General features: G+C 35.4%; 1 protein-coding gene across 1 annotated transcript in view; it reads right to left on the bottom strand.

Moving 5' to 3' along the window:
* The window catches only part of pxb (putative Hedgehog signaling attenuator pxb), a 443,477-nt gene extending 426,543 nt beyond the window's left edge, over positions 1-16,934 (bottom strand). Inside the window, exon 1 of the mRNA XM_081730272.1 lies at positions 16,382-16,934. Coding sequence (XP_081586398.1) covers positions 16,382-16,474 — 93 coding nt within the window. The 5' untranslated portion in view covers positions 16,475-16,934. The remainder of the gene's footprint in view (positions 1-16,381) is intronic.
* Between the last annotated feature and the right edge of the window lie 465 nt (positions 16,935-17,399).

The following is a 17,399-nucleotide window of genomic DNA, read 5'->3' as shown; positions in this document are numbered from 1 at the left end:
TTTCACTATTGATTTCAACGACGGCTAAAACTATGAATTTGATACTAATATCGGTCACTTTCTACTAACTTTTGCATGTCTCGGTAAACGCCCCCTGAGACCCCTCTGGTTCGAATTTAAAAAAAAAACGCTTGGACCTGGACCAAGGTACCCGCGACCAAAATTTGGTAACTCTCGGACCACTCGTCTGATCCCCAGGCCACACACAGACACACAGAAAGACAGATACACAAACAAACTCTTTATTTTATTTATATTAGATAAGATATACAATAGCGTGCACGCAAAATTTCATTCAAGGGGGAGATTGTAGGATTTAATTTCATATTCTTTCTGTGACAACAGGATTTTGTTTATTTTTCAAGGATCTTGTTCCAAGGGGGGAGCGTTAAATTCCGAAATATCCCCATTGTAAAGGCCATTAATAACATAATATCATATTTCTCTCAAATATTCTTTTTTAAAAAAAGACCAAATAAACTAATTATTCCTTAAAAACAGAAACACACAATCTCCTGGAGTATTTTGTTCCTTTTAAGCCCTCAAGAAAAACGAAAAGCATTATGGGTGAGAGCTACAAGGCACGTGTTTAACGGCAAGAATGCTCAGAGACAAAATTGTGCACGCACGAATAATGACAATGTTGTTCCATTTTTGTTTCTCTAAATTGCCAATAGAGGGCAGGTACAGAAACTCAATTTAAGAAACAAAAAAAAGCCCGTCTAATTCTTTCGCGTGCTTACTCTCAGCAGGTGCTCCTAAACGTACTTAAAGCACATCTATTAAAAGAAGAAGAAGAAGAAGATAGAAAAATACATATTTGTTCGTAAAAAATAAACTAACAAAAATCTTAGTTTTCAGATTCTGAGAGATCTCGTTTATTTCTGCAAGCAATCTAAAATAACCCGTTCGTTATCAAGCACGCAAAAGAAAAGTGTCTTCCAGAAAAGAAAGACAGAAAGAACGAAGAACGTCCAATCCAAATTTTTGAAGAAAATTACTAGTTACTACGCAAGTAGTGCTTCAGGCTTAATAAAGAACACTATTTAAAGCATTATTCATTCCCATCTCTTGATTCAAATTATTCTCTTTATAGGAGTTAAAAGCTGTTGATTTGATCTTTCACTACTAACAAACACTTATTTTTATTTTTATTTTTTTTTAACTAACAATTTCCCTTCCCAACCCCCCGTTCTCTGAAATTCCCGATTTAAACGTCAGTGAACTGCAGTTAATAGCCAGGAATTCTTGGTTACATTATGCCATTATTGTTTGAAAGACAAGATAATGCCTTCGGTTGACAGAAAGATAGATATGTAAGATTTTCTTCAAAATATCACGGAATCTGGGAAACATGCCAAAAGGGTTGGTTTTCCGGTTACCGTACCAGTCACTCTGTAAGTGTAGCCAAATCTTTACTTTCCTTTTATCGAACAAATAGGTAATGATCTTCCATGGCACAATCTAGTGTCTTGTATACTATTTTGTTGTTATTGGTGGTAGTCCATGCACATATCTAGTGTTTTATCCAAAGTGACCAGAACTTTTATTTTAAAAAACGGGATGCATACGAATCGGCGACGGGGGGAGGGGGTGCTTTCACATTGCATTTGGAGTCTCAGCAGTGATTTCAATTTACAAAATACACAAGTAAGAATGATAACACAGCGTTTCTAACTTAAGTACTACCCAAAAATACTTTTAACTACTTCAAAACTCAGAATTCCCACTCAATTCCCACTTAAACCACAGAACACTCAATTCTCATTTGAATATTCAGAAGTTCTAGGCACGGCTGAACCTTCCCAATGCGTGTTGGTACGGAAGAGTGTAGAATTAGCATTGATCATTTATATTTTGAATAATAATTACGGGACACCTGGGTCATGTTTGCTTAAAAACAGGACATTTAGGCGTCCCGTTTGAGAATCAGAAAAAACGGAACAACGGTTGAAAATAAGAGACTGTCCCGGCTAAAGCGGGACGTCTGCTCACCTTGGTTTTATCCTGACATGTCAGAGGAAAAACACCCCCAAAATTCTAGAATTTCCCCCAGATTTTGAAGATACACTGCAGTCCCGTTTAACCGAATCCCGATTAATCGAATTTCTTATTATCCGATTCGCTAAAAGAAAATCTTTAGGCCTATTCGTGCTTTAAAAAAAAGCGTTCATCTAATCTAAAACAAAAGATGTTTCTATTTTTAAATCTGAATTAAACTTAATTGTTTTAGTTGTATGGATTTAGTTTAGTAATGTTCTGATTAGAAGACATCATATATTCTCAACAGGAGTGCACCGAAGCGGGAAGCCCACCGGGTACGGATTTCTCTTCCCCCTCCAAAACAAAAAAAGCTTTATAACTTGACATTTAACAGAACTATACTTGTATGATGGACTTAATAGCATAAAAAATTGATCTTAATTATATCTATACTTTTTCTTTTAAAATAAACCCCATCTAATTCCATATTCTTTCTGAGTAGTATTACCAATTACTTACGGTCATTCTAGGTCCAGAATAACACTGGTTCAATATTAAGAGTCTTCATCCCGGCGAAATTAAAATACCGCTAATTTTACAGTAATTATGTGATATCTTCAAATAGATAAAAGATAATCGAAATGTGGAACAAAAGCGCCATAGACAATATTATTTTACATGAGAAACTGTTATCACGACTCACTTATCTGCTTTCGATTTCGAGCCATTTTGAAAAATCGGCATTTATTTTCGCATTTCTAAACAGCTGAAAACGGAAAGCCACTAGGTGACTTGTGATAACGGTACCTCACGCAAAATAATATTGTCTAGGGCGCTCTTGTTCCGTATTTCAATTATCTTTTATCTATTTGAAGATATCACATAATTACTGTAAAATTAGCGGTATTTTAATTTCGCCGGGATGAAGACTCTTAAATATATATAGTGTCTTGTAATATTGGATCCCCCAAACTTTGGACCCCTCCCAACAAAAATTTCTAGGTGCGCACCTGGTCACCAACAACGTCTTTCATGCTGAAATCATATCAAATATACAGTATTGTATATCGAAAAACCTTTATTCCAGTTTCACTGAATTTTCATTCAACCGAAGCACCATTCAGTCCCATCAAATTCAGTTGAACGGGGCATTAGTGTATCGGTGTAATATAGTATTTAAATTATGAATATTGTCTCCCCTTTAGAGCTTCAGATTCCTCCCCAAAATCGAGAAAATTGGATAAGACAGTAAAACAGTGACATACGTCACCCGTTCGAAATAAATCTGAGAGCCTCTTGCAGAAATAATAATTCAAAAATTAAAATTATTTAACTACTTATATGAATATCTTAATAATTCTAGACTCTTTATTTCTTGGCACCTGCCTACGAACTGTGTGTACAGATTTATAATATGGCAGCAAACTTATATATCATAAACAGGCCGAGGTGGCTCAGTGATAGCCCTCCCCGCTGGTCTAGTGGCTAACACGTGCGTCTTTGGTGTACGAGGTCCCGGATTCGATTGCAGTGGAAGATCCTTTGTGATTTTAACTGTCCTCGATATTTCTGTGTTCGTGTCCCTGTTGTTCTAGGTAATTGGACAAGCAAGTTAAACGAGTAAAGCAAGTAACAATAGGTAATAAGTAATTAAAGTAAGTTACTGAAACACGTTCAGTGAGTCAGTTAACTTTTAAGAAAAAAGTGGTAGAACGTTCACCTCTGATGTATGAGGTCCTGGGTTTAAACCCTGCACCCACCAAGTGAACTTTGTGGTGGACAAACATCGTGTGCGTGAGTTTCCTCGGGGTTCTCCCGTTTCCTCCCACTTTCTTCATTCCACCATTTTCATTTATTTCTCATCCTCACCGTCTCCTTTAGCCTAGTCGACATAACTGTGGGACGTAAAACTTAAAGATTTCATTTTATTTTCATTTTGTGTCACAAACAATATGCCTGCAAACGAGCAATGTCATTTCTGATTTTGGTTGGGGGGAGGCCATGACACACAGAATAAGTAACTTTAACCTTTTTCATTGGTATAGGATTCTTATTGTCCTATTGATTAAAATGTATAGGGGAAATTACAACCCTTGGATTCTCAAATAACACCCCTTCTGTTAATATGTATGCCATATAAATAACAAATGCAAAAACGCACACAATCTGTGCTGCTACGTGGTCACTAGAAATTAGGAATTACATCTATTTACGTTCAGAGCAGGGTAAAGCTGGATACAGCGCACGGCAGCATGTCAGAAGTAAGTGCATTAGCGCGGGTATGCGTCCACAGAAAAATAAGTGCAAAAACACGCACCAACCTGTGTTAGGTGATGATTATAAGTTTGCTTTGCAAATGTAGAAAAGAAAGAAAAAGAAGTAACAGTATCACTTGTAGGGCTGCACCACGTGGACTTAAGTTTGAATGGCGTTTTATTTTCTCAACATTGAAACCACATATGGGAGTTTATTTCTACCACTCTCAGCTTTAGTAGAGCAATTAGAGTGGAAATGGAATATTCTCTTGGGATGATTAATTAATTGCCGAAAATCATTTCTCACTAACTGTTACCATTTTCACTCTACAGCGACCAGCGTTAAATATGAAAATGGTTGATTTATGCTGCTTCTGGTTTGCATAGAGCAGGGATGCCCACAAGGGGGGGGGCTATGACGCAAATTGCGTCATTGAAATATTGGGGGGTAAAAATCTATATAAATATGTTTGAGGAGGTGTAAAAATTAATCGAAATTTTTTTTTTCATGGAAGAATACCTACAAATAGACAATTGAGGGGGGTGCGTCATGGACATGAGGGGGGTGGGCACCACTGCATAGAGGGTTGAAAGAAATGGTGGTACCTATTCTTAGAACAACTAAATTGATTTTTTTTAAAACGATCCTAGCTAGGAATATCTCTTACTTAATACTGAAACCGGAAGTCGTAGCTAGGAATATCTCTTACTTAATACTGAAACAGGAAGTCGTAGCTAGGAATATCTCTTACTTAATACTAAAACCGGAAGTCGTAGCTAGGAATATCTCTTACTTAATACTGAAACCGGAAGTCGTAATGGGTTTTCATAGGGTTAAGAATTGAGATGAAATTTATTCGTGGGGCGCTTAATCGGTTGCAGCAAACCAGTTATCGCTATCTATTACCGTTTTTGTTCTATGGTAATCATGTTAAAACCGGAAGTACTAAATTTCTATCACTTCCGATTTCAACACGACTTTCATCAATGCAAAAGATTTCTAATTTTTAGCCTTCTATATGTTGGCGAGAATTGATAGTGATCCATAAAATAGTTCACGAGGACCCCTTAAAAAATGGTCTTTCAAAAGTTTTTTTTGATCCTATGTTTATCAGAAGGGGTCCAGCTCTTTTGTCTAAAAAAAATGTTACAATTTTGGTAATTTGTGTTTACATTCGGTTAGTTTAGGGTAGGTTAGGTTAATTTAGGTTAGGTTAGTTTAGTTTAGTTTAGTTTGTTATATTAGTGTAGGGGTCCCGCATAATTTTCCAAAATATGATAGAATTTCGCTTATTTCTACTAATACTAGGTTAGTTTAGGTTAGTTCAGGTTAGCTTAGGTTAGGTTAGATTTGGTTACGTTATGTTATGTCTAAGTACTTGCATCATTCATTTCTCCTGTAAATTTTGTCTTTTTTACGTACTTCTGAACCCCTTGTACTAAACACTCCGTTTTTTTTTGTATTTCACTTGAAGCTATTCCGAGCGAAAAGTTATTTCTTCTGCTCATAAAATTCAACTGTCAAATGTTATACTAGAAAATAATGTCAGAGGAAACATATGCGGGAAACATCTTATTTCCCTCCACATATACTTTTGTAAACTTCTCCGGTGCTATGTTGTAAACGCTAAATTATGTGTAATGTTCATTGGTTGATCTTTCCGTAGAAGGACAGAATAATTGTTCCATACAAAACGTTTTACCAAAGTAGACACACTAACAACGGCAGCAGCTCCATCTGCCGACGCACGCATAAAAAGAGCACGGAAATAACTGTCTTTATAAACCAACTTAATATTCTACAAGAAAACAATTGTGTTTTTGTTTGTTTTCTGTGGATGCTGTTCTTGTTCTTACGTGTGCATTCTTCTTTATAAAAGTTAATTAAACTAGAACGGCTTTATTTTAAAAAACATACACATATTTAAGAAAGAGTAAGATGCATGTAAGTCTATTTATTTAAAGAGGCGATATTATTTGCTTCCTGTACTTTATACAGTAAAACCAGTACCGCCTTAACAGCATTACAGACGCTTGAGCAAACTAGTGTTCTACGGTCTCTGCAACTAAATTAAAAAAAAAAAAAAATCTTTTTGTTTAATGCCCCACGATTATTCCCTTTAGACTAGAGGAGACAGATGAAAGGTTAATTAAGGTAAGTGAGTGATAACGGAAGAAATGAGGGAATGAGAATGGGGGAGGAATGGGAATACCCCCGAGAAAAAACATGGGCACGATGTTGTCCACCATAAAAAGGGACCTCACGCACCAGAGTCATCGTGCCCTCTTCACGACTAAATTTTAAACGAAATACATGTACTATTGCTCATGTGGCCCCCAAACAAGTAACCATCGGGTTCATGCGTTCAGATGGCCCTAAGTAAACCTTCCATACATTGCCCAGCTCTATAAATCTCTAGGTTTCACTGACCATGTAGATAGGCCCAGTCTTAAGAGATCCAAGGACGCATGCAACTAACCCTTTTGACAAATCAGGTCCGTAGTCAGCCCAATTTGCACTACGATAAATTATGCCTGTTGTGCATGTATGCTTGCGAAACATGGTCACTTCTTTGAGGAAAGAACGCAGACTGAAACTATTTGAGAATAAAATCCTTAGGCTAATATTCGGACACAAGAAGGACGTGAATGGGAAAAGGCGGAAATTTCATAACGAGAAAAACTGAATATTTTATACCATTTACGAAACGTTGTTAGCGTCAATAAGTCTAGGAAGCTTAGCTGGACAGGCCGTGTAGCTAGAATGGTTAAAAAAAAAAAAAAAAAAAAAAAAAAAAAAAAAAAAAAAAACGCTTTTAAAATTTTAAGTGGAAACTCAATTGGAAACAGACCATTAGGACGAACTAGACGTAAATTGGAGGACAATATTAAAAAAATATATATATCTGATATAGGAGTACAAACTAGAAACAGGATCCAGTTGACTAAGGATAGAAGTCAATGGACAGCTTTTCGCGTTCCATAGGACATGGAATTATTTAGTATAATTAGAATTTTCAACATAATTGGTGCTTATAGTTTGGTTTTCTAAAATATTGTCTAGGTAAGGAATTACCGCATTCATTACTTATATAACTAATCTAGAGAAGGAATTAGCACATTCATTTTACATACAATATGCATTTAGCGGAGGAATTACAAACTCGATGCTGAATCAGAACTATAGCTACCAATCAGAGGCGGATACAGGACGGACTTCTGGAGGGGGCGGTGGGTTGTAATACTGCTACTTAGAGCTACTTTTAAGAGCTCGAAACTCTGGGATAAGTTTTATTTATATATAAAATAAGAAAGTTTCCTCTTCTAGGAGGAGCGATCGCCCCGATCACCCCCCCTCCCTGGATCCCACCCTGCTGCCAATGAAAGAAGCCAGTAATAATAAATAATAGCATTTGAATTGCATTTTATGGATTGTCATCTGTTACTGGTAGCTACTCACTTCACTCAAAAACAATTTGACCTTTCCTTGTAAAACTCAAGTTCCTGCTGTGTTGTATATCTATAATTAAAGAGACAGGCTTTCCTAACTAAAATGTTTACTTAACGTATTTGAATAGCTAAATTAATTAGTGAAACATGACCATTCATATTTACGGTTATTTTACGAATGTTTGCGTTATTTCGTGAGAAAATACTACATAAAGGCAGCGGTTTCTTAATAGAATGTTAATGATTTATTTATTTATTTATTTATTTATTTACTGAAATATTTATTAGCGAAGTTAAGTGCTGATTGGAAGAATACATACATTAGTTTATTTGTTCCTTCAAATGCTATATACAACATTTTAACATTTTACAACATTTTAAAACATTAATTTTCCTACTGTTAGCAACTACTAAGGGCTATGAGTGGCCAAAAGGATTTTTTTAACAGTTTCATTATCTGTGGTCAGCACATCGGCTGTCATCGACACTGTTTGTGATTTCCTGTACCGGTAATCGCTAGAGCTACCCACGAAACGAGACGAGAGGAGAAATTTTTCGAGATTTGTGGGGAACAACGACAGTTCACCCAAGTTTTAGATCTCAAACACTGTTTTAGTATTACATTATTCATAGCATAAAAAAACCTATAAATTGATAAAATTGTTGTAGGAACAGAGTGAAGAATGTTGATAGATACGAAAATCATTATACAATATACTCCAACAATAAATACGGTTTAAATGATACATCACATCCTTCGTGGAACTCTCATGACGAGGAAGAATTCTGATGACTTCTAGATGAGCTAAAGAGAAAATCAAGACATACGGTCAATTTTGATGACTTCTAGATAAACTAAAGAAAAATCAGGGCATATATTTTGATGACTTCTAGATAAACTAATAAATTAAAAATCAGGGCATATACTTTGATGACTTCTAGATAAACTAATACATTAAAAATCAGGGCATAAATTCTGATGATTTCTAAATGAACTAAAGAGCAAATCAGGACATAAATTCTGATGACTTCTAGATGAACTGAAGAAAAAATCAAAACATAAATTCTGATGACTTCTAGATAAACTAAAAAATCAGGGCATATATTTTGATTACTTCTAGATCAACTAAAGAAAAAATCAGAATATAAATTCTAATGACTTGTAGATAAACTAAAGAAAAATCATGGCATATATATATATTGATGACTTCTAGATAAACTAATAAATTAAAAATCAGGACATAAATTCTGATGATTTCTAAAAGAAAAAATCAGGACATGAATTCTGATGATTTCTAACTGAACTAAGGAAAAGATCAGGACATGAATTCTGATGATTTCTAACTGAACTAAAGAAAAAATCAGGACATGAATTCTGATGATTTCTAAGTGAACTAAAGAAAAGATCAGGACATGAATTCTGATGATTTCTAACTGAACTAAAGAAAAAATCAGGACATGAATTCTGATGATTTCTAAGTGAACTAAAGAAAAAATCAGGACATGAATTCTGATGATTTCTAAATGAACTAAAGAAAAAATTAGGGCATGAATTCTGATGATATCTAAATGAACTGAAGAAAAAATCAGGACATAAATTCTGATGATTTCTAAATGAAGTAAAGAAAAAATCAGGACATGAATTCTGATGATTTCTAACTGAACTAAAGAAAAAATCAGGACATGAATTCTGATGATTTCTAAATGAACTAAAGAAAAAATTAGGGCATGAATTCTGATGATATCTAAATGAACTGAAGAAAAAATCAGGACATAAATTCTGATGATTTCTAAATGAAGTAAAGAAAAAATCAGGACATGAATTCTGGTGATTTCTAAATGAAGTAAAGAAAAAATCAGGGCATAAATTCTGATGATTTCAAAATGAACTGAAGAAAAAATCAGAGCCCTAAATTTAGTACATAAGTGAGATGAAACGAGAACAACTTTTCCAGTATCGGGAAGGGACGAGACGAGACTTCTATAAAACAATTACGAGATGAGACGGGAAAGCATTATTTCTCGTATTTCCGTGTCGCGTAGTCGAAACTACTAATCATCTTTGTTCTACTTTCTCCATCTTGTGCTTGTCTAAGCGGCACAGACACGAACACAGAAACAATAAAGACAGTTAAAAATGACCACGCTATTCAGCAGGACTATAACCCATAATGGATTTTGCCCTCACCAGTCCGACCCTTCACACAGCTCGACTACACTCACCGGCAACCATTCGGCTACGACCACCGCCAAACACACGAGCGTCGATTGGATGCAAAGCACCACTTCGTTTACTGAATTGAAAAGTTATATTCTATTCATGCACACCAGATTTTAAAAAGACATTCATAGTTTGTTGTGTGTAAACATTTTTTCTGCTCTAAAGTCCTATACAGAGTTTCTTATCCTTAATGACTAGAATCTATAAAATATCCTATTCTCCAACTTGCTCTCCAATTCCTAAGACTATCAGTTTATCAACAGTTTCAAATCTAACACTTGTTCCGTTATCATCTGCCTATTTTAATTCCAGTATTTTGATATTTCTACTTTCAGATTATAAGTTTATTCATTAGGTGTCTATTTTAGAAATATCATCATCGAAGCTTTTGCTCTACGAAGGACTTCACAGGTAGAGTATATTCTTAATAATCTGATTGATCTCGATACAGCTAATTTTCCATTATTTGTTTCGTTATGCTAGTATTGCTCTGACAGATGGCTAAAATTCATCTCATGTAAATAAGCCTTGTCTCTTCCCAATAGTGGTGTGATCCACCTTTTGATCCCGTGGTTTTAAGATACTTAAAGATTTTATTCCTTAAAAAGAAATGTTGAGAAGTACCTTTAATTTATAGACCCTTTCTAGCGTATACATACACTGTAAAAAATTTCATAGGTAAATTTACGAAAAACATTGGCAATTTGTTTGCCAAGCCTCTATGTAAATTAATTTACACCTATAAAGTAAAATTATTGAACATGAAATGGTGTAAAATTACAATTTTATCAATAAAAATATCATATTTTCTTATAAATTTACTGTAAATTTGTAAAAACAACCAGCAATTTTTGTAATTTAATCTAAGGAAATGTATATCAACTTACAAAGATTTTACATTGATGTTTGGCAATTTAATTACACTTTTTTTTTCAGTGTATGTACACACCGGACAACATATAAAAATAAAATGTTTATTTTAAAGTTCCACGATTACGCCTGTAGGCTAGAGCAGACAGGTGATTAATGAAAGTGAATGAAATTATGAAGTGATTGGTAGAATGAAAGTGTGGGAGGAAATGGTACGACCTAGAGAAAATCTACAGACACAATGTTATCCAGTACAAACTTACTTCGCTCAGGATCGAACCAGTGACCCGTCACCTCAGTTTCCATTGAGTTCCCGTGCCCCCAAAACTCTGGACTATATAAAATACTTGGTGTGGGTATATACACATATGTACGCCAGACACTTTTGTACACCTTTCATCACACGACAGGTTATCTTGAATCGAGGTTGGGGCCGCGGTGGCTCAGTGGTAGAGCGTTCACCTCTGGTGCATGGGGTCCCGGGTTCAAACCCTGCTCCTGCTAAGTGAACTTTGTGGTGGACAAACACCGTGTGCGTGAGTTTTCTCGGGGTTCTCCCGTTTCCTCCCACTTTCTTCATTCCACCATTTCATTCATTTCTCATAATCACCGTCTCCTTTAGCCTAACCGGCATAACCGTGGGACGTAAAACTCAAAGATTTCATTTCATTTTTGAATCGAGGTTGAGTTAATTTCGGTCTAGTCTTGGCGTTTAGTATAATTTTGTCAATTTTAAGAAATTAGCCGAATTTGACAAACAAAGCTCCAGGTATATGTTAGTAACATTGACTTATATAAACAGAAAAATCGCATTATTTATTCATTCATGATATCTTAACTAATATATATTATAATTATGTATTTCAGTACAGAATTCTTTAGTACAACAGTGGTTTACAGTTTGCAAATAATATGGCTAGATGGCGTTACCAGTCAAAGGTGAGTGACGCGTCGGTCAATATAAAATAATACAGTGTAAGTTAAGTACGTATTTAATAATGGCCTGTGACGCTTTTATTTTAGAGAACAGCCTTAATTTGTTACGAGAAATCTACACGGCTAAAAAAAAAAAAAAAAAAAAAAAAAAAAAAAAAAAAAAAAAAAAACTAGGCATTTCGAGAGATAAATGATCTTGACGTTCCGAGGAGTAAACGGGAAGACCGTAGAAGGCAGAAAAGTGAATGAGAATGATTTCATTTTCACGTTAGAGGAATGGAAACAGAGGCGAGAAATATTATTATTGTTATTTTTTTCTTCTTGTACAAAGAACAAGTAGGAAATATGAATAAAATATTAGGTTAGACAAACACTTAAGAAGAGGCCTAATGAGGCTTCACTGCGAAATTAAAATACCGCTAACTTTACAGTAATTATGTGATATCTTCAAATAGATAAAAGATGTGGAACAAGAGAGTGCTAGACAATATTATTTTGCATGAGGTACCGTTAACAAGAGTCATCTAGTAGCTTTCCGTTTGCAGCCATTTAGAAACGCGAAAATAAATGCCGATTTTCTAAATGGCTGGAAATCGAAAGCTAACGGTATCTCATGTACAATAATATTGTCTAAGGAGCTCTTGCTCCACATTTCGATTATCTTTTATCTATTTGAAGATATCAAAATTAGTGGTATTTTAATTTCGCCGTGATGGGGCCTCTTAAGAAAGCAAAATCTGGAACCAACATTAATAGGTGGCGATTTGTGTATCTTATAGCATTCCAAATTTTTGTATGTCGATTTTTGTGATTGTGCCTTTATCAAATCTGTAAGTTTTGAGTCTTTAAGCTTGTGCGTTGTACGTCCTAATGCAACACCAGAGTTATATAGAACATTATGTATTATTAGTATGACTTTCGAACCCCGACTGGGTCTTGAATTCTGTGTAGTTATCGGGTGCACAGATTACCGTGCAAGATCAATACTTATAGCAGGATTCAAAATCAACAGGGATGAGGACGTGAAGTAATTTCCCCATTTTGTCAAGTAATTTCCCCCCTCTCGTCAAGTAATTTCCCTGGCTCGCCAATAAAGAATTTCTTCCTTGCCAGGGAAAAATTATTTTCCATATTTCATATATATCATTGTGTAAAAATAAATAAATAATCTGGTAAAGTTATCTCCCTCGTAAAACAACTTGATTCGATTTCTCTCACACAGTATAGGCCAGTGACGGCAAGTTTTTTTTTTTTTTTTTTTTTTTTTTTTAAGATAGAACCAAATAAAACAATAATAAAAGTTTAATTGGGCTAATATAATTTACTGACAGCAATAATGGTATATTTAAAAAAAATATATTGTAATTCTTTCAGTCTGGTTCGAACTGGAATGCGCTGATATTCAAAAGTGAAGTTTAAAATGCTTATCTGTCAAATCTGTTTCTAATAAACTCTTTCATAGTAACAATCCTTCTCATCTATTAGGCTAGGCATCATATCGCGGGCTGGATAGAACCTTTCAAGGAGTCCGCATCTGACCTGCAGGTTTATAGTTTGCCCATCCCTTCACTACACACACTATCTCTATTGCAAAAAAAAAGAACGTATTACAGATCCATCTACCACGCTACCGGTTTACATACCGTAAGAAGACTCGGTGAAATATTAAGTTTTCGTTTATAAAGAAGAAATAGAACAATGAAAACTAAACAATGTAGATTAGGCGAACACTTAAAAGTAAATATGTCATCAAAATTGACAAGGTAATGATTTATATACATGTTAGAACATTTGAAACTTTCTTATACACACCAGTAGCGTAGCCAAGATGTGTGTTTGGGGGGGGCCCAAGTGCTGTTATAGGTACATATAGAAAAATTACAAACAAAAAAATATATAAACATAAAAATATATAAAACATTGCAAACACCAAAGTATCAAAGTACATTGTCGGACCTCTTTGGGGGGGGCCCGGCCCCCCCGGCCCCCCCGGCCCCCCCCCTTCCCTACGCCACTGATACACACCATTTCTTTCCGGTTGATCTCTTCATTTCTTTTGAAATTTATGAAAGAACTTAAAAGTCACTGAAATTGGATCATAATACAAGCTTGTGTGGAACCAGTGTTTCTTCCAGACAAGTTTTTTTTTTGTGGGGTACTGTTCCCCCGGAGCTCTGAGAATATCCCTCAGAGGAGACCAAATAATACGTCTGTAATACAATAATAAATAAAATACTAGTACCAGCCCCCCCCTTCCGGGAACATTTTTCTGAAAGAAACAGTGTGGAACACTGTGGTCTGAAGTGAAAGAGAAAAAGCATTATAAGCCCTCTTTTTTTTTTTTTTCCGTTTATAAGTGCTAAAGAAAGTCTTTTATACAAATGAATTGCTAATTTGAAGCAAATTACTACTTCTGTAGCACTCCAAAGAGCCTTTTTGATACTTTTCATAAATGCTGTATAATAGACTCTGAAAAATTCTATTTCATCCTTTATCAAGCATGAAGTAACGTCTGAAATGTACACTCCAAAATTATCTACTTTATATAGATATTGGCGCCTAGGAAAGTTTGTTCTGTTGTTTATTATACTACAGTAGTGCATAGAAATGTTTCGTTTGGCGTTTATCATATTTGTAGAAGTGTCTGAAATTATTTGCTCTGACGTGATAAGAGGACCTTTGTACGTGACATTAATGTAAGGAAAATCCCGTACGACGTTTATTGTACTTGCATTAACTCCAGGAAAAGCCTATTACGACGTTTTATACACTTGTAATATTACATACAAAAGGTGTATACCGACGTTCTTCAATTGGTGTATACCGACATTCTTCAATTCATGCTTAAAGTAGTGCCTAGGAAGGCCTATTTTGACGATTATTATACTGTAATAAATGTGTAGGAAAATCTTTTTTGGTGTTTAATCACACTTGCGCCTGGATTCTAATGTGATACCTAGGAAAATCCTTTCCGACATTTATCACTTGGATTTAACTCCGGGAAAGGCCTATTACGACGTTCTGCATACTTTCAATTTTGTCTAAAAAAAATATGTTTTTCGGCGTTCTTCATACCGTAGTATTACTTTTATGTTCAGCACAGAAAACCTGTCAGACTTTCGTAGTCGAAAAGCCTTTTATATGCTGACTTCCACCTTACGCGTTCAAGTGTATATAGCCAGTCGCATACAACACACAGGCCTTGACCGGCCATGATCGGCAGCACAAGCTTCAGTCAGCAACAACGTGCCCTCAACTTCTTCAGAATCCCAAGTCTCTAATCACAAAATATATTCCTCTTGCAATCTTAACATGGAATTGATTTTAAAAAAAGAAAGAAAAAAAAAGTAAGAAAAAATATGTCATAAATGTACTTGTGTTTACAATTGATTTTAATTACCGTACTGTTGTGTTTCTGCTTCATACTTTAAAAAAGACACTTTTTCTGAAGTTCTAAGTTATGTATTAATAGAATGGGTCTAGAGCGTTTATTAACGCTTAACAATGGTGCGATCTTATTTTAGTTGAATGGTGTTCACTTCTTCACATGTCCACTTTCCGGGATCATAATCGCGGGTTCGATTTCCGAAGACAGACGGCTCTGACGGTAGTGTGGAATACAGAATGCTTATTAACCCTCTACCAAAGAATATTTGGGGGCGATCTGAGGGCCGAGGAAAGAAATTCGAAATCTGATCTACTGAGCTACAAATACAAAGGTCGGTCCCCTCAACAAACCACCCACGCAGGTCAGATTGGTCGTCCAGTATAGTTCACAGATCGTATGGGGAAACTAGTGATTAATTCTGTTAAGAGTCTTCATCCCGGCGAAATTAAAATACCGCTAATTTTACAGTAATTATGTGATCTCTTCAAATAGATAAAAGATAATTGAAATATGGAACAAGAGCGCCCTAGACAATATTATTTTGCGTGAGGTACCGTTATCACAAGTCACCTAGTGGCTTTCCGTTTTCAGCTGTTTAGAAACGCGAAAATAAATGCCGATTTTCAAAATGGCTCGAAATCGAAAGCAGATAAGTGAATCGTGATAACGGTTTTCTTCTAGAATTGTCCATGAGATGATACGAGACAGAAGCCTTCCAGTAGAAATAGATAACACTTTCAAAGTCGTGAAATCACAATCACGGAACCTTGTCGAGATGAGACAGCACCAAATCTTGGGTTGTGAGCAATCCTATTTGATTCCGCATGCGATACACATATTTACCTAAATTTGTTATGTTTGTTTAATGTAGAAGAAGCAGTTCCCGTTTCCAAAAGGCAGAAGTGATGGAAGAGACCTAGGCAAACGACCACGCGTCATTCAAACCCGGGTAGAATCTCATGGTGTTTTAAGGGCTGTATAACTCCCGCAGTTTCTGTCAAAGGTGTACGTTCCGTACTTCTCGGTGTTTGAAACTAATTATCTCCTCTAGATTCCTATCTTTTTTTTTTTAATATGATACAGAATAAAATTACTGTATCTTTTACGAAACTGAACATACAAGCTGTCCTAGTGGGATTGGTCTGCCATATTCATAACATAAATACGGACTGACGAAGATAGAGGTAAGATCATATACAAAGAGTTCGAAAATTTTGCACAAAATGTCTCCATACAAATTTGGTGTTTCAAAAACAGAAAAGATAGAAAATTGCTTACCAAATTCATGCTTTTCCCCTCGTCGTCCTCTTTCTGGTGTATTTTCTCTTGCATACTTCGCATAAAATCCCGGTACACAAAGTCGCTTTTCATGTACCATAATAAAAAAAAAATTAGTGTGGTTCACATCATTTCAATATGCACTTTCTATATATATAGTAGATGTGTGTTTAGGTTAAAAAAAAAAGTATAACTATACTTTTTAAAAGTTGTCTTGATACTGGGGAAGTTACAAAAATTTTGTATATAAACAAAAACACTCACTTTAAAAAAAAAAATGACTTTTAATATTGACAGGTAGTCAACGTACAATCATTATTGTTATATATTCTTTGATCACTTTGGATCAAGTTGTAAAAACAAAACTTTCACACACGGATAGAAGAATCACCGGAGAGCACCAAATCCACCAACCAATAAACAAACACTCCACTTTTGTGTGTATATATATATATACACCGCACACGCGAGAGGGATGCTTGGATCCCAGCGTAACACTCTCGCTGCTCTACCAGCAGCCTCTGAAAACACTGACTGAGCGAGTGGCGATGAAGTGTCCACGAGAAAGCACCACAGCAAACTCTCTTCTTTACCACAGTTTCAATAAGAATAAGAGTTGCCAACCGCGTATAAAAAGCACTGTACATAGTACCTATTTTCATCCTCTCGCAATCCTTATGATAATTTGACACAACAACGAACTGAATAGATACTGGACAGTTTTGAAGTGTTTTAGATTGGAAGCTGATGTAAAGACGTAGCTGTGAAGAGGTAGAAGAGGAAATTGGTCCGTGAGTGGGAAAAATATGCATCTTACTTAATAATGCACCGAACAGCTATTTTTGTCGCCTACCGTCTACAAATGACATTACTACATAGCCGAGGTGGCTGAAGTAGATATTTATCAGCATACGAGGGAGGTAAAAAGAATTGACTCACACCTAAGTCAACTAACCACAAGCAGAACACGTGTAAGTCAATTAACATCATAATAATTTAATTATTTAAAAAAAAAAAC

This window comes from Thermobia domestica, chromosome 11 (genome assembly GCF_964235325.1).
Source record: "Thermobia domestica chromosome 11, izTheDome1.hap1.1, whole genome shotgun sequence".
Classification (NCBI taxonomy): domain Eukaryota; kingdom Metazoa; phylum Arthropoda; class Insecta; order Zygentoma; family Lepismatidae; genus Thermobia; species Thermobia domestica.
Note: the sequence above shows the minus strand (reverse complement) of the source record. Positions and strands in the feature narration are given on the sequence as shown.